The sequence below is a fragment of the Homalodisca vitripennis genome, chromosome 8, assembly GCF_021130785.1.
Source record: "Homalodisca vitripennis isolate AUS2020 chromosome 8, UT_GWSS_2.1, whole genome shotgun sequence".
In the NCBI taxonomy this organism is placed as follows: Eukaryota; Metazoa; Arthropoda; class Insecta; order Hemiptera; family Cicadellidae; genus Homalodisca; species Homalodisca vitripennis.
Genome location: NC_060214.1, coordinates 115,027,431 through 115,052,636, shown reverse-complemented (window position 1 = coordinate 115,052,636; position 25,206 = coordinate 115,027,431). Strand labels below are relative to the sequence as shown.

Below are 25,206 nucleotides of genomic sequence, written 5' to 3'. Positions count from 1 at the left end.
CTGTCTACTCGTCTCGTCACTGTTTTGTTTGGCTAATTTGCATACGGTTATTGTCAGTATATTATTGTTTATCACGTTGTTTGTGTTACCGGTAAATGTTTAGGTTATTCGTCCGTCATGGAAAATGTTGGGGTACTTTGGGATTATACCGACCACACCAGTATGAGGAACACAAACATATAAATTTATAGAAAGAAAAAAACATTATAGAACGAAAAAGCAACTCTTCAATTACAAACTTACAATGATTATCAATTGTTAATGGGTTTCCTGTGACGCCCAGAAAACAGCAATATCAAGGATGAGTGAGTTTAGTGGATTTCCGCCTTCAGCAGCAACTGCCAACTGCTACGCATATTTTAGATGTAGGCAACTAATCATTTTCTTGTAAAAAACTAATGGCCCCCTCTTCGCTCCTGGGTAAATCCCAAACTCTCATAGTGTCACCCATCACTGATCTATTACACACACAGTAAAACACGGAAGTACAACAAAGCGACGCACTCGACAGACACTTCGGCACGAAAGTACAAGAATGCGGTGCACCAGCTGAACGGGCGGCGAGAATCTGTAGTCACATTATCTACTAGATCGCTCGACTTTGACCTCTGTCTGAGGATGGGGAGGGATTTGCGATAAGACAATTTCTGTTTTATATTTACGAAATATACTGTGCTATGACAAACTAAGCCACTACACTTATAGGCCCTACACTACTGGGAGGAAAAGACAAGCCCCTTCTAGTGACTCGGGAGTAAAAAAACCATTTTATACATAGATTTAGTTTTTCCCATCTAACTTTTTTGTTCTTGTAAATAGAATAAAATGTATAAGAAGTCATTTGTTTAGAATAAAATTGTGTATATTCTGTGAATTTGACATTATTTTGTAGCTCCATTAGTTTCAAAGTAACGGACATTAGAACTTAAAAATTATTTTTTCTAAAAAATTTTTTTTACACATTTACAATGATATTAATCTGAAAATAATGGTAAGGCACCATGTATTATATTTATTCTTATTCTATAGTTCATAAGGAAAACTAAAATATATAATGTTACTAGTTTATCACTTAGATAATATTTTCTTAAAATAAGTTTAACGATCACAGCAATTTACCCGAAAACGGCCTGCCACTGAGACCACATATTGAATTGAATCATAATTTATTTCCAATTTCGATACATGAAATAGTGTACAAACTAAAACTTAAACTCCTTAAAACATAAACAAAGAGTAACATTGTAAAAATTAACCCATTGCGGATCGTATTGTTTTGGCGCGCGGGCACCAGCGGGCACGAATTAATTTACGGTCAGCGGTCGCACGAACATCAATGGTGCGCATATCGTATCGCTTGCTATTGTATACTAGAAAATTCAGCTGTGAAGGTATTCGTTCAAATGGAACATGGGCCTGCTGGAGTATTCGTGATGTAGGAACAATAACACGCGAGCAAGGCTCCGGGGTGGCAGGGATGATGTCTGAATCATAGTCTAAATAAAGCGGCTCGGGCGAAGCGATTACAACATCCGGGCCATTGTCTAGACTAAACCCGCCAACATGTACGTCTGCGTTGTTTAGTTCTGTTTCACTAACCTCAAAGTATTATAATAACAGCTGAGGGAAACAACCAATCAGAAGCGCTAATAATCAGAGAGTAAACTCATATAAATGATTTTTCAACTTCGACATACAACTGCGATCTATAGGATATTTATAATACTTTTGAAAACTCTAAACGTAGACCGTTGTTAAACACTCTTAGTTGACAAGTGAAGACGATCGCCCGATCTACCAGACATTACTAGAACTATTTGGAGGGAAATTTAAAAGAAGACCGCTTTTGCGACTTGAGCTCGTCATCGTGCCGTTAGGCCCGGCCGCTGCGTGACGAGCCCAGCTCGTCAGTGATCCGCAATGGGTTAAGCAGTAATTATAAGTTATTTAATAATATACAATTAAGGAATCTATTTATATAACTAGTTGTACATTCGTTAGTAGTAGCAGTTAATTTCTTTTAAGAAGTTGAACTCATTAATAGAAAATATAGTGACCTAGGAAATAAGCCTACATGGGCCTGTAGAAAGCCTGGGCGTAGGATCGAGTTGCTGCTATGAAACTGTGGACGGATTGTAATTTGCTGTTTTTATTCAATATAAATCATGCGAACTATGTGGTGCGCTCATCGCGCGCGCCCACACACACACACTTCATGAAATATTGTACTAATGTCAATCTTAGCGAATAATTAAAAGTATTAAAATTTAGGATGGTGTATTTCCAGAATCAAGAAGAAACGACAGAGTATTAACTTATATACAGTAGTTGGTTGAGAGGATTAAAGTGAAGCAGTAAAGTTAAATATATAAATTATACTACAAGCTACCATGAATCCATTCATAATTGTCGGTAGTGGAGTAACAGGTTAGATAAGGAGGGGGGGGGGGGCAATGTTAGAAGTAGTTCCGTCTGTATTCAGCCGTAATAATTGATTCAGCCTCGTCAATACTGATAAGAGACAACCAATTATTTGAACGTTTTTTTACACATAAATACCGATGGTGAATCAAAAATGTGGTGATCAGGAAAATATCGACAAAGATTTCTAGATAGAAGATGGGATATGTAGAAAGAGTTAGTTGATGATATGGATTTACTAATTTGCATTGGGACAACACCAATATTCCGTGCATATCGAGTATTATGAGAGTGTGAAGTTGTTGAGAAGATTGTTGTAAAGTTGTTATAAATATGGATGAGGATTGTTTTTATGAAAATTTTACGGATTGACAGAATAGCGGTTTCTTTGTATAAGGTATCAGTATGATATCTCCTACATTTTTTATACCCGGCCTTTAAAATTGCGTTCTGAACTACCTGTAGTGGCTGCAGAAGTGTTTTGTACGCTCCGCCCCAGGCTATTATTCCGAATGAAAACAATGACTGGGCTTAGGCAAAATAGGCAAGTTTAATTTCCTTTTTATTTAAAATTTCCCTTAATTGTTTGAATGCAAATATGTATTTCCTTGTTCTTCTCTTCACATATTCAATATGACAAGACCATTTCAAACGCTTATCAAAGATAACGCCCAGATATTTATAAGACTAGACATTTTCAATACTTTCACAAGAGCAAAATACATTATTATAACTGCCACAACTGTGAACAACCAGTCCGTCCAGGGAATAGTCTGTAGACTCCCTGAGAGAAATGGGCATACATTTAGTTTTCGAGGTGTTTAGTGAAAGAACATTTTGATCAAACCAATTCTTTAGGACCATAAGGTCATATAGTGCTTTTGAACGAGCATCAACCCAATCGTTGCCCTTAATTAAAATAAGGCTATCATCGGCAAATAAAACAGGTTTGCCGTTCAGATTTAATTTAGAAATATTGTTTATGTAAATCAAAAACAGAATTGGGCCCAACGTACTCCCCTGGACCACTCCGTAATCCACAGGAAGCGCATCACTCTCAGTCGCACAGATAGACACGATCTGTAGCCTATCCGTGAGGTAGCTTGTGAACCAAGAAAGCGCATTACCATTTACTCCAATATACTCTAATTTTAGAATCAACTTATTTCTATCGATGCTATCAAACGCTTTTCTTAGATCAAGAAATATTAGAATAACACGTAAGTTGTTGGATATTGCGTCATTAATTTGCCTATTGACATCGAACAGAGCATCAGAAATGACCGCCACTTATAGGGTTAAAGATTTGGTTTTGGATCAGCTACTGCCCCATGGCCTGTGCAACAAGCAGCATTATTTTAGACATGGCGGGTCAACTCAGACTAATCTACTTTTGCTCCAGAACTAGATCCTATCAGACTTCAACAAGGGGAGGCAAACCTGGTTTATGCTAAAGCGTTTGATCGTCTTATCCATCTTATTCTCACCACCAAGTTTAAGCAAGTATGGGATCGTTGGGTTGCTGTTGAGCTGGTTTGGAATGTACCTAGCGGAGCGATGTCTTACCACCAAGTTTGCATCCAATTCTCCACCATTTGTAGCAACCTCAGGTGTCCCCAAGGCTACCTAATGCAGGGTTTCTCAACCTTTTTGAACCTCTTTGTGTCGAAAATTTTGATGACCCTTGACTATAAATTGCAATTGAGAGGTGGCAAGGTGTTCAATTACACTTGGGGGCCAGTAGATGTTCTAGAAGTCATTTTAAAGTACAGTTTTCCAATAAACCTTACTTTGTCTCATGGACCATGAAAAACATCCAATTTTCTCTCTACTGTCTTAAAAAATAGCATTATTATTATACTTTCTGTGGAAAAGAGTTTTGTAACGGTTTATAAGCAACTTTCTCTGTATTTCTACCTTGAATAAGTTATATGTTGTTTTACAAGGTTTTTAAAATCCGTCCTGTGCATCACGTAATGCACATGACATAGTAAAAAGATGGATAAGTGCAGTTACACAAAGTTTAGATAGATCTTAAGATATTTATTCATCAAATTATAGTACGATTGAATTACAGTAGGTTAAATACAAATCTTAAATAAAAAATTAGAAAAAATATATTTTTGTGTAAAAGATGTTCTGTGTAACTAGTATGGTATAGGCACTTTTCAAATAATGTTCATGTTTAAACATTGTTCTTTATAGTACGCCTGTTTAAGCTTTTGCAAAGACATCTATTTGGCAGAAAATTCATAAAACTTTCTTCTATTAATCTCTAAAATCAGACTTTTGGTGAAAAGAATGTTTATAAGATTTGTGAAGGAAACAGGATTTTTCCGGACATTTGCCATCGTTCAGTGAAACAAGAAAACAGTAACACTGAACTGAACACTGAACGATGGCAAATGTCCGGAAAAATCCTGTTTCCTTCACAATCCTTCCATCGTCAAAAATAACCTTTAAACAAAGTATAAGATTTGATTAAAATCTGTCAGTGAAATGTCATTTTCATCTGAAATAACTTTCTGTGAGAACTGTCCATACAGTTCAAACACAATGCTGAAACTTCTCAATTTTATTTTACTTTGCTCTCTGCAACACACAAATATGCATACTTTGTTTTATTCTTTCTTACACTCGAATCAAATCCTACAAAAAAAAAATCTTCCTGGTTTTACATTTTCAAGTGAAAGTGTCTTTGTTTTTATTTCTTCACAATTAGGAACCTCATTAACGTCTTCTTACATCCTTAGGGTTGTGGTGACAGGAATATTCTCTTTCCCAATCAACCCTGTGTGCATCATATTGTAGCCCTAACTACTACTTACTGTCTTCAAGTATTGTATGGTTCGATAGAAATGCTAAATCACTTACAGAATTATGTTATGAAAAAAATACATCATTGGTGCAATCAACTGTAAGAAGAAAATATGTTTTGACTAATTATAAATAATGGCAGTAATTGATTTCTAATTTGTTTGTTTCAGAATATAATCTACAATGTACAATGGCATCGGTTTACCGACTGCACGAGGCTCAGGGACTAACGGCTATGTGCAGAGGAACTGGGCGGCCGTCCGCAAGACCAAGGATAAGGTGAATTACAAGACTGAGGAAGAGTTGGAGAAGTTGGATGCAGCAAACAATCGACAACCTAACAAAGAAATTCTCGACCATGAAAGGAAACGAAAAATTGAAATCAAATGTATAGAACTCGAAGAAATTCTGGAGGAGCAAGGGTGAGTAATTAATAAAAGAAATAATTTATGGTTATTTATATGGTGTATATATATATATATATATATATATATATATATATATATATATATATATATATGGTCTCTAGTTATTTAAGTGTGATCGTAAACGTTTATAGAATTTCTCCTCTGCGGAAGAGAGCCTTTAGGATTTACAGGGACCTGAGATGGCGGGATAGTTGTAGAGAGCGATTCTCACGTTGAAAAAATCTAATTTATCACACTTTGCTCATCATTACTTTTCTATTTCGGATCTCGCTTAAAATACCAGAAACAAGACAACATTTTATACAAAAAATTAAAAATTCTCTATGTGCACAAATGTAATGTTTCATTATTGTCCTAATTTTTGTTAACATAATTCCAGATAACATTAGATTAGTACTTTCAATGTGTTTAATGTAATGTGAGGGAGTATTTGTCTGGAAGTGTGTTCTCCAGGAGCTCATTAGGAAGGGGGGGGTCCAGTACGTCTTTTTAAAGGAAACTGGGTTTTCTAAACATATGTCATCGTTCAGCGATAAAAAAATCAATGACACTATGTTTACAGATCTGCAATCGGACCTCTTAGGTAAATAACTAACCTAACACAAAATTACAAACTAGGTTAAAATAAACAAATCATACCAGAGCGTTGTGACACGCATGAGTCTGGAATCACAACCACTTAATAAAAACAAGACACAATACTATTAAAACAACGGTACTTTGGGATTATACCGACCACACCCAGACATGAATCGTTATTTCACATTTCGTTTCTACTGATTACTAGATTAGCGTAGAACAATATTTCGTCAATATAAAACAGGAATTGTCTTATCGCAAACCCCTCCCCATCCTCAGACAGAGGTCAAAGTCGAGCGTCTAGTAGATAACGTGATTGCAGTCTCGCCGCCCGTTCAGCTGGTGCATCGCTTTGTTGTACTTCCGTGTTTTACCTCTACATTTCTCCAAACACAAAAATTCAGCAAAAACAATCATTTACCAAACTAAACTCTTTATTAAAAAAAACACTAAAAACTTGTTTTTATTCTTGATCACATTCCGCCACCCAAAATGCGAGTGCCTCCGGCCATCAGCGCGGGCTTTGGCAGCACCTTCGGTGCTGCCCCGCGCTGATGTCGACGAAAGAAAAACATCCCTCGAGATAGTACCTATCAGTAAAATATCAAATTCTAGAGGGGCTAATCAGAAATATAAATTGAATTGTAATGGAAAGGCAATTATGTACCGTGCAAATCACGTGATGCCGCGCGGCCTGCCGTAATCAGGATTCTCGAGAAAGATAAGATAACAGCGACAACAATACCGATCACAATACCTGGAAATGCTTGTAAGTTTGTAATTTTGTAATTGAAGAGTTGTTTTTTCGTTCTATCATGTTTGTTTCTATAAATTTCTATTTTTGTGTTCTTCATACTAGTGTGGTCGGTATAATCCCAAAGTACCAAAACAACTACATAATGCATGTCACAATAGGTCTGCAATCGCTGACCAACCATATAGAAGTAACTAGATGCCAATAGTAAATGGCAATTGTCCGGGCAGAAACAATAGTGGTAAAAAGGAGGGAACAAGAGTGGGCCTTTCTTTACTATTATTGGTTCCTTCTAGATGATTTTTTGTTAACCATACTGTGATTCCACATTGGTTTTTACAAATTTATTATCTGTTTGATATTATAGGTGTCCTTGTTAGTTTATTTTTCAGAATTGGCAAACAAAGCTGCCTAATTTTATATTGATAGTTGACTGATCAGTTGTTCTGCAATTTAATGTATGAAGCCTCGATTAATTTTCATTTAAAGAAATAAAGTTCCTAATGTGTAATGTTGGCTTCATTCTAATTCATGCAATTGTCTTCGGTCCAATATTGATGTGTAGTTTTTACTTTTAGTTAGCCCCTTTCTCGTGTATTCTTTGTGTTCTTTTATCCCTGTGTATGTCTTTTTGTCTCACCTATGTGTTTCCTATTATACTACATTTTATACTGTAAACATAGTTTTTGGAATCCTATGTGCTATTTTTCGGAGACTTTGTCTAAGAGTATTATGTGTTTAAACACGTGTTAATGTTGTATTTTCTACCTACTTTTCTAATTTTCTCCAATAATCCTTGTACATAAGGAATTGACTTAAATTTAAATTTACCACCTTAGTTATCTTTTTAGATAGTACTCAGTATTTTACTATTTTATATTAATACTTTATTGTATGTTCAGCTAGGATGTAATGTTGTTATCTAAGCTACTTTTGGTTATAGTTTTTTCATGGTTTTATGTGAATACAAATGTTTTAATTTATACTGTGCGAATGAATTATTGATTGATAAAGGTTGGAATTTGTAAAAGAAGATTAAGTATGAAAATTTACCAGCCTTTACAGATCTCCAGATGGAAATTTGGTTTTTCGACATTGGAAAAATAAATAATAGCTTTTGGTCTTATGGGTGATTATAATTTTAACCTGTTGATTAGTAGCGTCGCAGCATCTGCGGCGCAGTGCGCCAAGGTATGGGTTAGTAACGACGCAACTGTTACTGTTTGAACAGTTTTACTGGTTGGTTTCAACGCAGTACTTGCGACTTGTAAGGATATTGATTTCTAGACATCTAGCAGCTGTGGTAAGTACTACGGAACATCACTGGCCGAAGTAGTTCTCAGAATATCCGCTAGATCGTAGGAGCGTTCAGTTTTGTTTCGTTCTGTAACAAAGCCCTACAAGTGGCTTCGCGGGAACCAGTAGTTTACCTCTTGCCGTGACATTGAAACCCGTGTTAGAGGTTATGTTTTTTTTTCTCATGTGATTAGTTTGATTTATTACAAACCTAATTAGTTTTGTTGCCAATGGCTGGCCGTAGCCATCTAAATGATAATGAAATACACGAGTTCTTTTTTGGATTCGGGTAGTGAAGACGAAGAATTGGATAGTGATTTATTTTCTAACAGTGTGAACGCGTCAAGTGTTAGCCTAGACGCAGATGTAGGCCTACCTACAAAATAAAATAATCAAAAATCCCAAAAATTAAAAAAGTTAAAAAACTCACTTTTTAAGCCATGCACACTAAAAAAAACTCACTAATCAACAGGTTAATAGTATGTGATAATAATATGTAATGTAACAAACATTAAATACGTGACATTGCTCGATCTATTGAGAACATCCAGTCTATGTTGGTCTTTCATCAACACGGACGACAGCTTGAACCGCCACCACAATTGATATCGTCGTTATTGGTAATTGTCGAGCTTGGTGGTGTCCTTGATTGTACATATTAAGTCAATTACATTCCGCTGGGCTCTAACTAGTCAGAGCTGAGTCAAACTTCATCTCCCAAATCCCTTAGACAGTTGACGACCGAGCTTATAATGTATAGTAGGTAGCCTAATTAGAGTAAATAGCCTAATGAGTATTTCTGTTTTGCAGGTACTCACGATCGGAGATCGACACAAAAGTGGCTGCCTACCGTCAAGTTCTGCTGGGAAACGACGGCAAGGTAGACCAGCTGCCGAGAGATGAGTTCGGCAGAGTTATGTGAGTAATTTTTACTTCTGATATTAGGTTGTATTTAGATATCCTTACTAAATATATTCAGTATGTATAGAGAAGGTGACAGATAGCTTCAAGTTTTGTTTAGTCCCTATTCTCTGCTGGTATAAGTAAGTAATAATTGTGTATAATTGCCAGTGTTTATGTTATCCTAGTTCAGAGTTAAAGTATTGTTAGTTTGTTCCTACTGGTTTAATCGTTATCCATGTCCTGCAACATTTTACGGAAAAAATGTTTCTTTTGAAATCGTCAGACCACTACCTGTGGTGCACTGTATTCCAGGCGTGGCAGAGACGTGATACAATCTCTCGGCCAAATAAGGAATTAAGTTAATATTTCACTATTTGCAGCACATACTGTAACAAACATCTTTTAGAGTTGATATTTTATCTGAGTATTAGTGCCACTGTTATAGTGTATGACCTAACATTAAAAAATTAGTGTCCTATTGATTTTTTATTTCCCATAATTGAACTCTTTTTTGTAATACTGAATACATTTTAGCAGATTTGTCAACTGTGTAAACCTTTATGCAGTAAGCATAATACTTCATGTATTAAGAGTTTGTTTTTAGACTTGGTTATATTGCTAATCAGTTTTATCAAATGATATATTTGCAGCTATTTAATGCAATCTTATAAATAAAATTTAAATCGATATATGTGTTGTTAAGCACTAATCTCAAGGCTGGCCAAACCAATTCGACTAATTCTTTTGTTTTAATATTCGTTGGAGTCCAAGGAAGGTTTTTAAAATTTGTAAAAGATTTCTGGAATATCCTTGTATTCTGAAAAAATAATGATAATATTTACAAAACAATACAAATTTACTGACAGTTTTCTGTTAACTTATAGCTGAAGTTCGCCAAAGAGGCAGAAACATTTAAATGTTGACATTTAAGTTTCTGAAAATATTAAACATAGTGCTTGATCAGTAGTGTAATGTAAATTGCAAATATGTTATTATATTTAATTTTTACTACATATTGCACACAAGTGACAAATTTAAACCCGCAATGAATTAGAAACAGTACTATTGAAATGCTGTTTTAAAACAAACCTTAATAAACAAAGCTGCTGAAATTAATAGAACGGAAATTGGTTTGTTCAATTCTTAAACTTTATTATCTTATAATCTTCGATTAAATTTCAATATCATGTTTTTGTATGGTTATACCGGACTAAAATCTGAAAAAAAGACTTCTATCACTCATAAACGATTATTTTGAAATATTGAATGAACTTAGTTTAACCCTCTTAACTCCAGCCATTTTTCCTTGGACTTACCAAAAAGCGCTGGGTGATAATGGATTATAGTGCAGAATTGAGGAAAATACATCTAATTTGTTTATTTTTGAAGATAATTTTGAGTTTTATTTTTAATTGTTGCCAAATAAGTGTAAATTTATATGCAATAGTTCAAACAGTACTTTTACAGAAGTTCGTTAAAAAAGTTGTTTACAGTTTTTAGTTTTATTTTGGACATGTGTGAAGGGTAGAAAAAATTTGTAGCTCCTGAAAAATGAAACAATTTGTTGTACACATATTTCTTACTACACACAATTTGAAGAACTTACCTTCGTATAGGAGATATATCCTATTCGTTGTATTGCTGCAAGCTAACGTCTTCACTTATTTAAAAAAATACATATCAGTAACAGTGTACGTTCATACTCTTTTGAATTTATAATATTTGTGAAATAAAATAACACTGAAACTTGTTTCTTTTTCAAAAAGGTAAAAGATGTAATATTTATATTTTAAATTAACAACTTTTTTGTGTGATCTAACATTTGTGTCGGCCAAAACAAACATCATCATCAAACATCTTCAACACTAAAAGTATTGTTGATCATTGTGTTTACACTCACTGGTGACTTTCCTCTACGGTGCTTACTCATCAATACCACAATAAATCACAAGATAAACAACCGCTTTCTATCAAGCAAATTAATCGAAGTTATAACTTAGAGCATACAACAGCAAATCAATCTGATGTCGTAAGAAACGGCTGACATCGACAAATACTATGGCGAAATACAATACCAATTGGAAGGTTTATTTTTTTGCATGTAGCCCGTTCCTTCACCGATCGCTTTACCGAACTTGATAGCATTTGGACATATTATAAGCCGGCTACAATAAATTCTCGAGATGTCCGATATACCAGATGTTGAATGTTAAAGGATTTTCCACCCTTCCCTTTATATCAGAAGCAGAACAAAAGAGATGGAAGTGGATAAATTTCGACTGAAATAGTCTTTTTAAACTTAAGTATAGCCTACTCTTTTGAATGGAGTAAAAACACATTATCAGTTATAGTACCAGAATATCATAAACCAGATGTAGACACTTTTTAATATAAGTTGATTCAATAAACCTACATTTATTATATAATAAATTCTTTTTCTAAGAAAGCTATACCTTTGCGATTTTGAAAATTACATGCGAAGCCTCGGGTAACTGCTAGTTTTTATTATAAATTTAAATATTTAGATTCCATTATTTCCGTTTCATTATTTTCATTTTTGGATATTAAAGTTAAGTAGATTTGACGGTTACCTTTTAAACTTGTCATCACGATTTTAAGATTAAGTGGAATCCAATTAATTGTGATCCAGTTAATCCTGCTAGTTATATTTGATTAAAGTATCGTATGAAAGGGATTTCTCCCAAATTTAAAAGATCATGTAAGTTTTACAAATTTCAGAAGAAACTGTTGCAGCAGGGATGGATAACAAGTCACTTTTATATCTTTCTCTTGATATTATGAAATTTACAAGTCTTTTCATATAATTGGTTGATTAAAATAAACAAAATTCTTCTCAGTGAAGTTGGGATAGCTATTGTTTTAGAACACACTGTACTTTCTCTGTTGATATAATTGGTATTCAAAATTTAAAGAACATGATGACTTTCAAATATATAATCTGGAAATATTCTTAATATTATCGATTAAAAACTGGCTGGAATAATGTTTTTAAAACCATATCACTTTTACTCCTTTATTTTTTATTGTATCACTATGGAAGATTTCTCTTTTTAAATGACTTAATAATAAACATCCCAAAGCTTTTGAGTTTTTCTTGTTATGATAATAGTATTTGAAAATTCAAACAACAAAGTTCAGAAAAGCTTTAATTTTTTTGCTAACCGATAAAAGTATAAGAAAAACTAAAAAAAAGTATTTGGATTCATATTAGTTTTAACTTTGAAATAGGACAACTCCCATAGTTCTACGAAATAAATAAAAATAAGGTTGCGAACATAAGGTTTAACATTATTCTTAGGGAGATAAAATCAAGATGGCTGCCTCTACAGATGATTCTTAAGAAATCATCAGTTGTTACTACTCTACAGTAATTAATCTTCTATGCAAAGGTTTTATGTGGTACAGTATTATAAACACTGTTTGCATGTATAGTGTATTCAAGTTTTTCAGATAAACACAGATTTGTTTTTACAATTATATATGTTGTACAATACTTCTTTTTCTACTTGTTTATCAATTGCTAGCAAGCACTTTCTTCTCCAGTGTTTTGAGTCCATGACTTTTTAGTACTGTCCTTAATGAATACATTATTTAAATATTATTTGTATGTAGTTAGATTCAGATTCTTTTATTTATCGTTACACATTACAACTGTGTCAACACAACAATTAAGAACAATTTATTAATAATTAGTAATGTAAATTTCATAAAACCCTTTAAGATATTCAAACATAAATAAAGCAACATCGATTTAAAACTATTTTTAAACTTATTAACAGAAAGCACTTTGAAGTGCTGAGTCAAGCTGTTGTACATTTTTATGCTCTGATGAAGAAAAATATTCTGAGCTAGAGTAAAATTACACCTTTTTATTACGAAATGATGCTTATATCTAGTATTCTATTTGTGTACAGGATTGTAATCCTGTACACAAATACATTACTAGATACAAGCATTGTAGAGAGCAGTAACGGAATTCTTAATTTTACAAAAAGTTTGCAATAGGTCCTGGCTGAAACCCTTCCCCTCCACATATTATTCTAATTAACATTTTTTGTATTAAAAAGTCTCATTACCCCAGAGAAAGGTGCCATAGGACAACAGGCTGTGTATATAGGCAACACAAAGCAGGATGGCACTTTCTTTGAGTACTCTAATTAAGAATATACCCTTGCTAACACAACTGGCAAAGATACTGATTTGGTTTTCCCAATTTAGATTGAATTGAACATTAATTCTAAGAAATGTTAAACAACTAGTATCATTACAGTTGCTTAAATTAACAGGAAAGTCAGGGAGATTCTCAATGTTGATACATAACTTTTTAGCAGCATATCAATCATAAACAACTTTATTATGAGCAGAGCTTAAGGTAAAAGGAAGGTCATTTATATAGAGAATGAATAGTGTTGGACCCAAAATGGAGCCTTGAGGCACACCATGTTTAATAGACAGACAGAGAAAATGAACCATTTAGAAAAACCGATAGGCACCTATGAGTTAGGTAAGATTAAAAAAGACTACAGTAATATCAGCAAATAACGTTAGCATATCTACAAGGATAGTGTGTGGTGTGTGTCACAGTATGAAATGCTTTATACATATCAAATGCTTTATACATGTCAAATGAATGGTCAAACATTCTTTATTTTTAACACCTTTCACACAGTCTTTAATAAAAACTTGAACTGCATCAATTGTACTGTGTTTAGCCCCAAGTCCAAACTGTTTTCTAGAGAGCAGTCCATTACTTTTTACATATTCTGCAAGTTGTTTATGTACTAAATACTCAAATATTTTAGACAGTACTGGCACTACAGAAATTGGCCTATAATTTTTAGGATCATTTTTGGTTCCATTTTTATGGACAGGAATAACTTTGTTTTGTTTTAAAATATCAGGAAATACACATTGCTTTATATATTCATTGAACAAGCATGCTAAAACTTCACATATACTTAACAGCTACGTTAAGAATGGGAGCTTTAAGTCCAAATATATCAAGACACGTGGTGTTACTCAGGCTGCAAATTGTTGGATACTCTCAACAGTGAACTCCAACAAGACAACATTGAAAGCATGACAAATCATTATTAGGCATGTTTGACCTAACAGAACTCAAATACAGATGGTATTCACTGTTGCTAGGTGGAATGTCATTACTAATTTTATCTATAGATACATTATAGCTAAGTTTAGCCATACTGATCTCAGATTTATGCGATTTTTTTGTATGATTGTACCTTTCTCTGTTATGGCTACAAAATCTATGGAACAGTTGTTCATAAAATAAGAAAGTCTATCCAACTCTTACTTTAGATTGACAAAGCATACATGATACCATTTACAGCACACATTTTTTGTTTTAAAAGAAACCATTTGAGTGGAATAAAGGAATTGAGTGCCAATAAAATTATATCAAAAAGTACCTTGAATGTTTTCACCTGCAGTGTTATATGCACTAATCCAGTTAATTTTACTTAAAATATGTACAAAATGATCTAATACAAAGTTATTTAAAGGTTTGATAATATTACTACATCTAGGTCTATCATGTAAGATTGAACATGCTCATACATATAGATATATGATAAACTAAATAAACCAGTGAATGGCTATAAATAAAACTCACTCCAAACATTCTGCCAGGAAAATGTCTAGACCTAGATGTTTACACGTAGCAGCCAAAAGGATTTAGGTATATTGGAAGAGACAAAGGACTGTGGGTAATATTATGAGGCCTGTGAAATGTCAGTTCTGTCTGCAGTTGTCGGGGATGGCTGTGTGTATTGTAGTTGTGATCTAGTAAATAGCGATTAATCCTTCCCTTCAACTATGAAATCTAGTCCAGCTAAGATCCTATATGTATGGCAAGTGTGGGCTTGCTTTGGGCGTTAATTGCTACATTTCCTCTTGAACTGTTAGGCCATACCACCTATGGTAATTTCAAATAAAGAACAATGTGTCCAACCAAGATGCATTTACACGTCATCAGTAATGAATGTGTGAAAGTAACCCCATTTTATACAATTGAACATTTAATACTATTATAACTGTTAATAATCCAAATATTCATTCAGAACTAACCTAATCAATATTTTCATTGTAAATAAAAAAAAAAAAACAATGTGGGCTAAATAATTACTAAATGTTTTGGAAAATTTACACACAAAAACAAAAAAGTTAAGTTTGGTTTATATTTTATTATGGGTGAGAAAATACATTGTCAGGTATCATATTTAGTAACTGAAAAGTGAAAACTATGAATCAGGCTACTTCCAGTTTCTATATTTCATTGACTGACATTGAGAACTACTGGCAGACAGTTTGGCACAGTCTCTCCTGCCAGTTGCTAATGAATAAATCAAATTTTTTACTATCTCTACGCATGTTAACTGTCAAATGAGATGACCTAGAGGATTTAAATTTGAAGTGAAACCAGTTCATACAGTTCAGTACATATCAGTTAATCTGGAGTCTAGATTTCTTCTGTCAAAAAGTGAGTCTGGTCCATGTTGGCAAGGAGGAAACACAGAATAAACAAATTAAGAAAAAGAGTGTATTGTGAAAGTTAATCATATAAATTCTAGTAATTTATCAACACTGATGAAATGACTTTGTTGCATTGGTTGGTTTCCTACTAAGCTTGGAACATTTTAGCATAACCTGCAATGTCAACTTCATAGCAACAGGGCTACCCTTTAGTAACACAAATGTGTTACTAGTAGTAGCAAAGTTAAAGTTAACCTTTACATGCGCTCACGTGATCTGACCTTGAATTTGAATACTTTCGCTAGGGTCTTTTTTCAGTATCGTCAAAATGCGGGCCACTAAAGTCCGCACTCTTGGGCAGGGGCATTTCCGACCCCAGATACTTCACTGACCTCAGATCACGTGCCTGGTCGTCCAACGTGATCTGTCGCCGGTAAAATTACCGATCGGAAATACCCCGGGCCATCAAAGCGGACTTCTGGCGAAATAAGTAAAACATCCCTCGAGATTACACCCAAGTTCAAGTTCAGATCACGTGAGCTCTCGTAAAGGTTAACTTTTTCTATTTATAATGCGTACTTATGTATTTACCTACTTATATCGCGTAATAACAAGTAGTATATAGAGACAGAGTGGCCTCCGTATAATACCGAAGTATGAAAGAGCATGAAGAAACTTTGCATCATGTTTTCGCATTAAGATCGAAAATACGACCATCACGATTTCACAGTACACAAATACATGTACGCGTCAGACGATCAAAACGAGAACTTTCCCGGTGATTGAGGGAACGGTACAGGCGGGAAAGGATGTGCACGATGTTGATAGGGTGAGTGGCCTTGACGAGGTGCTCTTCATGAGGAGAGTGGTTGTCTTCAGTAAGATAGAATATAAAATATAACTTTTAAAAGTGTCACACGCGTATTTTTCTTCTCATTCGAAACACTGCCATCAAAGTGAGAGAAAACGTGACGATGGTCAATTTATTTCCGGATCAAACCGCTCGAAAAATGGCTATCATAATTCAGATCTTGAAATATTTTTGTTGTGCTATGGAAATCTATCGTTAATCGACAGCTGTTAAACCAAAACTGGCAGTACCAGTAATACATTTTCGCCGGTAAATGAAGGGACGGAGTTTTATCGTGATTGGTCGAAGTTGAACCAATCACCGATCAGTCTTGCCAATCAGCGTTCTATATGGCTTCTTTATCTCAGGCTGCCAAGTTTTCGATAACCTAATACTGATTCAACAAAACTAGGTAGTGTTAGGTTATGGAGAACTTGTCAGCTTGTGGTAAAGATGCCGATCAACAAGTCTGATCGGTGATTGGTTAAACTTCGGTCAGTCACGATAAAACTCCGCCCCTTCACTTACCCGAGGATGTGTATTACTGGCTCTGCCAGTTTTAGTTTAACAGTTATTGATTGAGTTACGGAGAAACTGTCTTGGAGCGAAGCAACGTTAATCGGTAGTACAAAACGTTCCGAGAGGGTCGAGAAGAGCGAACAGCGTGACGGACGCTTGAGCGCGTCAAGAACGAACGAAAACATTGATGTAAATAAAAAATAGTATTGGCCAACACCGTTAGAGAAGTTGCCGAGGACCTGAACATATCGACTGGCTCGTGCCATTCCATTTTTACCAATGATTTTGGCATGAGACGGGTCGCCGCGAAATTCGTACCAAAATTGCCCAATTTCGGCCAAAAAACCAGCGCATTACCATTGCTAATAAGCTGTTGGACTCTGTCCGCGATGACCCAAATTTGCTCCAAGGGATCATAGCCGGTGACGAATCACGGGTTTATGGTTATGACTTATAAACCAAAGGTCAATCATTCCAATGGAAGCTGACGCACTAGCCAAGACCGAAAAATGCGCGCCAAGTTCGGACGAATGTGAAAGTTTTGCTTACAGTTTTTTTTTTATTGCAGGGGCGTGGTGTATTATGAATTATGGCCACGGGGTAGAACTGTCAATAAGGAATTTATGCGCGATTTGCACGAAGCAATCCGCCAGAAATGCCCGGATTTGTGGAAGAACAAAAACTGGCTTTTGCACCACGATAACACCTCTGCTCACACATCGTTACTTGTGTGCGCTTTTTTGGGCCAAAATAAACACACTAATGATAACTCAACCACCATATTTCCCAGATCTAACCCCTGTAATTTTTTCTTGTTCCCGAAACTGAAGAGGCCCACGAAAGGACGACGCTACGCTACGATCGACGAGATAAAGACGGCATCGAAGGAGGAGTTGAACAAGATCACTTCTAGGATTGTAAAAAACATTGACACAAGTGTGTAGTATCTAATGGGGATTTCTTTGAAGAGGACAAAATTGATATTGATGAATAAATAAATTATTTTCGAAAAAAAAAAACAAAAGTTGTGATATTTTTTGAACAGACTTCATATATGCTCTCAATGTCAACTTAAGGTGGCTGTCACGTTCAATGTTCATGTCGCTACATTTCGATTCCTCTTGGCAATTAAGTGGCGCAGTCAATTTTTTGTTGGAACCTTTTGTCAATTTAAAAAAAAAATTGTTTCAACCCTTAAAACATATATTTTCTAAAGGCACAAAATTGAACTTTTTACTACTCCACGAATATTGGAGGCTGGGATATTGAAGCTAACTTTTGTCAATTTTTAAACAAAACTTTTGTCTCAACCCTTAAACATATATATTTTCTAAAGGCACAAAATCGAACTTTTTACTACTCCACGAGTATTGGAGGCTGGGATATTGAAGCTGGACATGAGGTTATCTTATTATTATCAGGCCCAAAGAGAAACACACTGTCGAAGATGAGAATATAAACCTTCTATTTTATGTACATAACTGGAGGGGGGATGGAAATTTTTGATTTATACAACAATTTAATTTCATTGTGAAAAAGTATTTTAGAAACATGTAGTGTTCTTCATGTATATTTAATTAAAAGTACAATTTTCTTAAGTAATAATTGAATGCATAACATGTCATTTTTTGAAAGTATAACCACATAATGTAATTAATTTCGCATTTTATCTTTAGCAGTTTCAACTTTATAAAATGGTCTCATTTTCGTACCTTAAATACCTGTAATTTCTCGTGTAGTGATAAAACAGTTCTACGTTTTTCTGCCTTTAAGTAAACTATGTTTAAGAACTCATAATATATTTTCCTCCACTAAAAAGTAGATTGGAATTAAACTTTCCTCAAAAACGCTCTTTAAAAAATTTGCATCCGAAAACAGATGGAACCACATTAATTTTATCGATTTTGAACTGACATTACAAAGATAATACGAGATCCTTTTGGTATTTGATATTCAGTTCAGAACTAACAAACGTGTTGTAATTTGCAAATAACCACTTTAATTTCATAGTCTGTAGCAACGTAAGTGTATAATATATGGTATTGTACCTTGTCAAAACAGTTACAAATGGCATATGTTTATTTACTATTTCACATAACATACGAATATTTCCATGCCAAGGGTAGTGTCCCTAAAACGGAGGAAATACTTCTACCACCTCAAAATCATGTTTGCCACAGGATTATTCAGTTTTGATTTATTAGTTCGATTTTGCTGGCGCACTAGAAGTGTACAAGACAACTGTTCTGTCAATTCATTGATTGTTAAATCTAGTTATGTGGCCTTGGAACGTATTCATGTGTTTAAAATTGCTTCGAAGTTTAATTGACGGAACGACAATACCATCAGTTCATGACGAAAGCAGATGTCTGTCTTCATCGTCTGTATACGCGAGAACTATCGCTTGAGTTAACTTAGAGGGTTAAAATTTGACGTGTCTTTTACCTCTATGCCGAAATTGATAATGGTAAACGTCGGTCTATTGGGAGTCGGTCTCCGGTCTCCCTCTATGCAGAAATTGATAATGGTAAACGTCGGTCTATTGGGAGTCGGTCTCCGGTCTACCTCTATGTCGAAATTGATAATGGTCAACGTCGGTCTATTGGCAGTCGGACTCCGGTCTACATCTATGTCGAAATTGATAATGGTCAACGTCGGTCTATTGGCAGTCGGTCTCCGGTCTTCCTCTATGTCGAAATTGAAAATGGTAAACATCGGTCTATTGGGAGACGGTCTCCAATCTAACTCTATGTCCAAATAAAAAATGGTAAACATCGGTCTATTGGCAGTCGGTCTCCGGTCTACCTCTATGTCGAAATTGATAATGGTCAACGTCGGTCTATTGGCAGTCGGTCTCCGGTCTACCTCTATGTCGAAATTGATAATGGTCAACGTCGGTCTATTGGCAGTCGGTCTCCGGTCTTCCTCTATGTCGAAATTGAAAATGGTAGACATCGGTCTATTGGGAGACGGTCTCCAATCTAACTCTATGTCCAAATAAAAAATGGTAAACATCGGTCTATTGGCAGTCGGTCTCCGGTCTACCTCTATGTCGAAATTGATAATGGTCAACGTCGGTCTATTGGCAGTCGGTCTCCGGTCTACCTCTATGTCGAAATTGATAATGGTCAACGTCGGTCTATTGGGAGTCGGACTCCGGTCTACATCTATGTCGAAATTGATAATGTTCAACGTCGGTCTATTGGCAGTCGGTCTCCGGTCTACCTCTATGTCGAAATTGATAATGGTCAACGTCGGTCTATTGTGAGTCAGTCTCCGATCTACCTCTATGCCGAAATTGATAATGGTCAACGTCGGTCTATTGGGAGTCGGACTCCGGTCTACATCTATGTCGAAATTGATAATGGTCAACGTCGGTCTATTGGGAGTCGGACTCCGGTCTACATCTATGTCGAAATTGATAATGGTCAACGTCGGTCTATTGGGAGACGGTCTCCAATCTAACTCTATGTCCAAATAAAAAATGGTAAACATCGGTCTATTGGCAGTCGGTCTCCGGTCTACCTCTATGTCGAAATTGATAATGGTCAACGTCGGTCTATTGGCAGTCGGTCTCCGGTCTTCCTCTATGTCGAAATTGAAAATGGTAAACATCGGACTCCGGTCTACATCTATGTCGAAATTGATAATGGTCAACGTCGGTCTATTGGGAGTCGGACTCCGGTCTACCTCTATGTCGAAATTGATAATGGTCAACGTCGGTCTATTGGGAGTCGGTCTCCGGTCTACCTCTATGTCGAAATTGATAATGGTCAACGTCGGTCTATTGGGAGTCGGACTCCGGTCTACCTCTATGTCGAAATTGATAATGGTCAACGTCGGTCTATTGGGAGTCGGACTCCGGTCTACCTCTATGTCGAAATTGATAATGGTCAACGTCGGTCTATTGGGAGTCGGTATCCTTTCTACCTCTATGTCGAAATTGAAAATGGTTAACATCGGTCTATTAGGAGTCGGTCCCCGGTCTAGGACGCTGCCCGCCGTTGTGAAGCGAACTCGAAGCCTCCCATGCCGATGTGCCGTTAACTTGTTTACGTGTGATTAATTTAATTGTGTGGTTAGAAAAATTGACTTGCGAAAGTGATTTTAAATAGTTTGATTTGTTTAACCCTTTTGTTATCTTCCATAGTGATCCTCCACAAAACTAGTCTAACTGACGATCGAGTTCTTAATGGATTTCACGGATAATTAATTCGTGTTTTTGTACAGTGACGTTGTAAATTCAATCTCGCCCGCACTACCAGTGGCTATCGTGTCATACTTTTCTTATTTTTATACGATTTAAATGTTCATATCCTCATTTTCATTTGTTTTCGCTTGTGGAAAGAACCTAAATTACATTATAACAGAAAAGAGGTATTGCTAAAAAAGTAAACTGCACAATTTAGAGAAAACACATTTAAACAGATATTTTAGTTTTATTACACAATATAATTTAATGTAACGTTATCCTGACCGTGCTGTGTGTAAGGTATTCGGTTCGGTTCTAAATGCAGGCAGTCAACGCGTTGTATACCAGGAGAATATCCGTTGTAAGCACTCATCTATGTTGATTGGGTGCACTTCCGGCTCCGCCCGCCGCCCTCATATTGCGTCTTATCGTAGCAAGAGTCGTTTGTTAAAATAAATACTACTGTATTACTAGAAAGTTTACTCTGTTAATTTACAAAACTATCTATATGATTTTCTAGACAGTCTATTGTAAAAGATTAAATGTATTGATATTTAAAGTAAATTTTAAGCCATTCCTATATTTTTAATACGCGAGAATGAATTATGTTCAACGTTAGGATTATCTGGAACCCAATACATAATTTAGGATTTCCGGACATTTGCCACCGTCTTGAGTAATACAAGAAATCAGTAACACGACGTTTCGAAATCTACAGTCTGATCTCTTCCTCAGGTGGGTAACTAACCTGACACTTACTGCAATCTAGGTTAAAATAAACAAACTGTACCTGAGTGTTGTGACATGTATGAGTCTGGAATCACTGCAAATAAGTTGTGGGTTAACTCCATGAATACTATTTCATAATTTGCACTTAATAAAAAGAAAATACTAATAATTTTTTTTGAAACTGAAGTAAGAAATATAAGTAACAATAGGTCTACACTGATCGACCAACCACTGACAATTTACCAGAGGCCAGTAGTAAATAAATGGCCATCGTCACGACATATGGCGGGAAATTAGGATACGGGATTGGGACTCTTTCGTTATTGGCTACTTCTAGACGAAATTCTCAAAACCATACTATTACTACGCATTAGTACGTATATTAGAAAACTCTTAATATTTTTGATGTTGTTTTTGTTTATTTGTTAGTTTAGTTTCAACACTGGCAACCAAAGCGGCCTAATTTCGATCGGTGGTTGACTGATCGGTTGTCCATTAATTATATATATATATATATATATATATATATATATATATATATATATATATATATATATATATATTAATGTTTGTCTGTATGTCCTTTATAAACTCAGAAACTACTTTAACGATCATTATGAAAATTTGAATGTATATGTATTTTTCCACGTAGAAGGTTTATATGCTATGCCCATTGTTGTAAGTTATCACCAGGCGGCGCTGCAAAATATAAACGTTATTAAAGCACCTGCACATTATAACTGCAATTACGGGACAGTTACGTATATTAAATAACGAAACACTATTTGAAGGCGCCAAGTTTTTATGTATATTTGTTTTTAAAATTAAATTTCTGGTTGAACTTAAAGCTTGAGTGTTAGACCACTTTACAATAAAGTACATGTACGTGTATAATGGCTATAAAAATGAACTTTTGACGGATTTTCTTGGTAGTGGCAACAAGGTAAAATCTACATCGGCGTTCGAAATGTAATTCACTTGAACCAGAAGTGCTCACATACGGGCAAAGATTACGAAAGGCATGCGAAGACGCGGGAAACAGCTAGTCTTATGATAAAATGAGATTTCTGCGTACCATGATTTTCGGACCGATAATTATGTGCGATTTTGAACTTTTTCCGGTTTCTGGTTTGTTTTTATAGTGCAGAGTTATTGTGACCTGTATTCTTTGGTTAGGTTTCACAATTAGCGTTTTGTTTTTAATAAATGAGTGTTCAAGTTATAGCGGTATGGTGTTTATATGCGTGCACAACGGTCTGATACGATTTTTTGTTTTAATCTGGATTATAGTTATGTGTCAGGTTAGTTATCCACCTGAAGAAGGGATCAGATTGTAGATCTCGAAACGTAGTGTTACTGATTTCTTGTATCAATGAATGAAAGCACATGTCTGGAAATATCCTCCTTCTCTATGTTCATATAACCAAATTATTTTGATTCAATCTAAACGTGTTTGATAAGAATCGATGTTGTTGAAGCGGAAAGTAGCGTAAGAGTCTCTTGGTGATGTCTAGGTCTGAGTAGATTGCGACGAGCTGCTGTGAGACTAGCGGCGAACAAAGAAGTGTTTAGGGACGGAGCCGAGATTGTCGTCCCCCCGAATTAATGGCAGTCCCCCCTGCTGCATCCGAGGGGGAGAGATCAATGCGTCAGCGCCTGCGTCCGCGCGTCAGCATCCCCCCGCCGTGCGGCGACCGCGTCAGTCGACTCTGACTCGCCAAGTCTTCCACACACAGTGCCTATATCCTCGTCTTCCAATAGATTATGTCTTCTTCCGTGGTCAAGGTGTCCGACCCCGGCGACGGTGCCTGGAGGCGGTTGTGGTGCCAGGCCCTCGGGGCCGCCCCCGCCTCACTCGCCGCCCCACGATGTACGCGGTGTCGCTCGCGCCAGCGGATGCTGCCTCTCGCCAACCTCCAGATCTGTCTGCTGCCCCAGCGTCCTGCCTGTTGCCCGGCGCCCACTCTACGCTCCGTGGTTAGGTACGGAGTCGAGTTCTTTTACCAATGATGTGAGATGTGGGAGTAGTTAACTCTTAAAATAGTCCAACGCCATCGTTGCTGACGTTGCCAGACACGGTACAACGTCAGCTATGATTGTAAAACTAGACACGATCGTGTAATTTTCAACAAGCGAACAATTGAAATCGATCATCGTAATTTTGGACATCAATGTCAGTTCGCTTGTTCAGATTGGTTACAAACTGGACGATTTGGACAACGCATTGGTTGTGTCAGTTTGCACCGAGTTTGTGCCGTGCGACAGCGACCCGGTCGATGTTTACCGAGAACACGCCGATCGTTAAAATATCTAATTTTACAATAACGATAAGTATCATGAAAATGCATAAACCATTCTTCAGTATCGTAAAAGTGCTAAAATCGCCAAGACACTGACGCCCTGTTTATAAAATAGCACATACTTATCATGGGGTGAATATTGTTTTTCTCACTTTATACACGTTCTTAAAATGGTGTATTGTTTTAATTTTTCATGGGGTGTTGTACAGTAAAAGAATTTGCAACTCTAACGTAAATGAATTTGACGCAAAAGTAGGCTACATGTTGGGACGCTGGGATGGAAATTCTTGAAATTTATTAAAAAATGAATATTTAGTTCTGTTTAGCAAAACTATATGTACTGTTGTTCTTTGTGTGAAGTTGGTTTTTGACAATGGAAGGGTTGTGAAGGAAACATGATTTGTTCGTAGGCCTACTGTGTGTACGTAACTTATATGCACTATGTGTATTTTAAATTTGTTAGTATTAAATGTTAAATATTGACCTTGTATTGGCTACTATTAACCTAATTATATTTAGAACACACAAAACGTTTGATATCGAAAGACCTCACAAAAATAGAAGTTTTAGGTATTGGTTTGTGTTTTCTAAATGTAATTAAGTTGTTAGTATTGGTTCTAAATATAGAATAATACCCGTATCCCCTCCGAAAATCGTATTTTATGCATAATAATGATGCTAAGTATTTATATAATTGTCTCACTCGAGCTCTGGATTAACAATCATACTTTCAGTGTTGGGAATGTCGGCCTGACTGACCATACCTGAATGAAGTAAATATAAAATGGATAAGAAGGGTTTGTGTATTTTAGCTTTGGTCATTAATACAGTTGAAAGTAATCGATTGTGGCAAATTAAGCCGTGTGTTTATTTCGTGAACATAAACATGGATGTGTGACTTCGAT

General features: G+C 35.8%; 1 protein-coding gene across 5 annotated transcripts in view; it reads left to right on the top strand.

Annotated features, from left to right (window-relative positions):
• Window positions 1–25,206, top strand: part of LOC124367942 (serine/arginine repetitive matrix protein 2-like) — a 95,619-nt gene that overhangs the window by 2,659 nt on the left and 67,754 nt on the right. For 4 of the 5 annotated variants that reach the window (XM_046825159.1, XM_046825156.1, XM_046825157.1 and 1 more), the window contains exons 2-3: window positions 5,409–5,660; window positions 9,106–9,213. In XM_046825159.1, the coding sequence (XP_046681115.1) occupies window positions 5,422–5,660; window positions 9,106–9,213 (347 nt within the window). In that variant the 5' untranslated portion in view covers window positions 5,409–5,421. Of the gene's footprint in view, window positions 1–5,408; window positions 5,661–9,105; window positions 9,214–23,743; window positions 23,984–25,206 lie in introns of those variants that run through there. The other variant, XM_046825161.1, reaches the window with a different exon arrangement.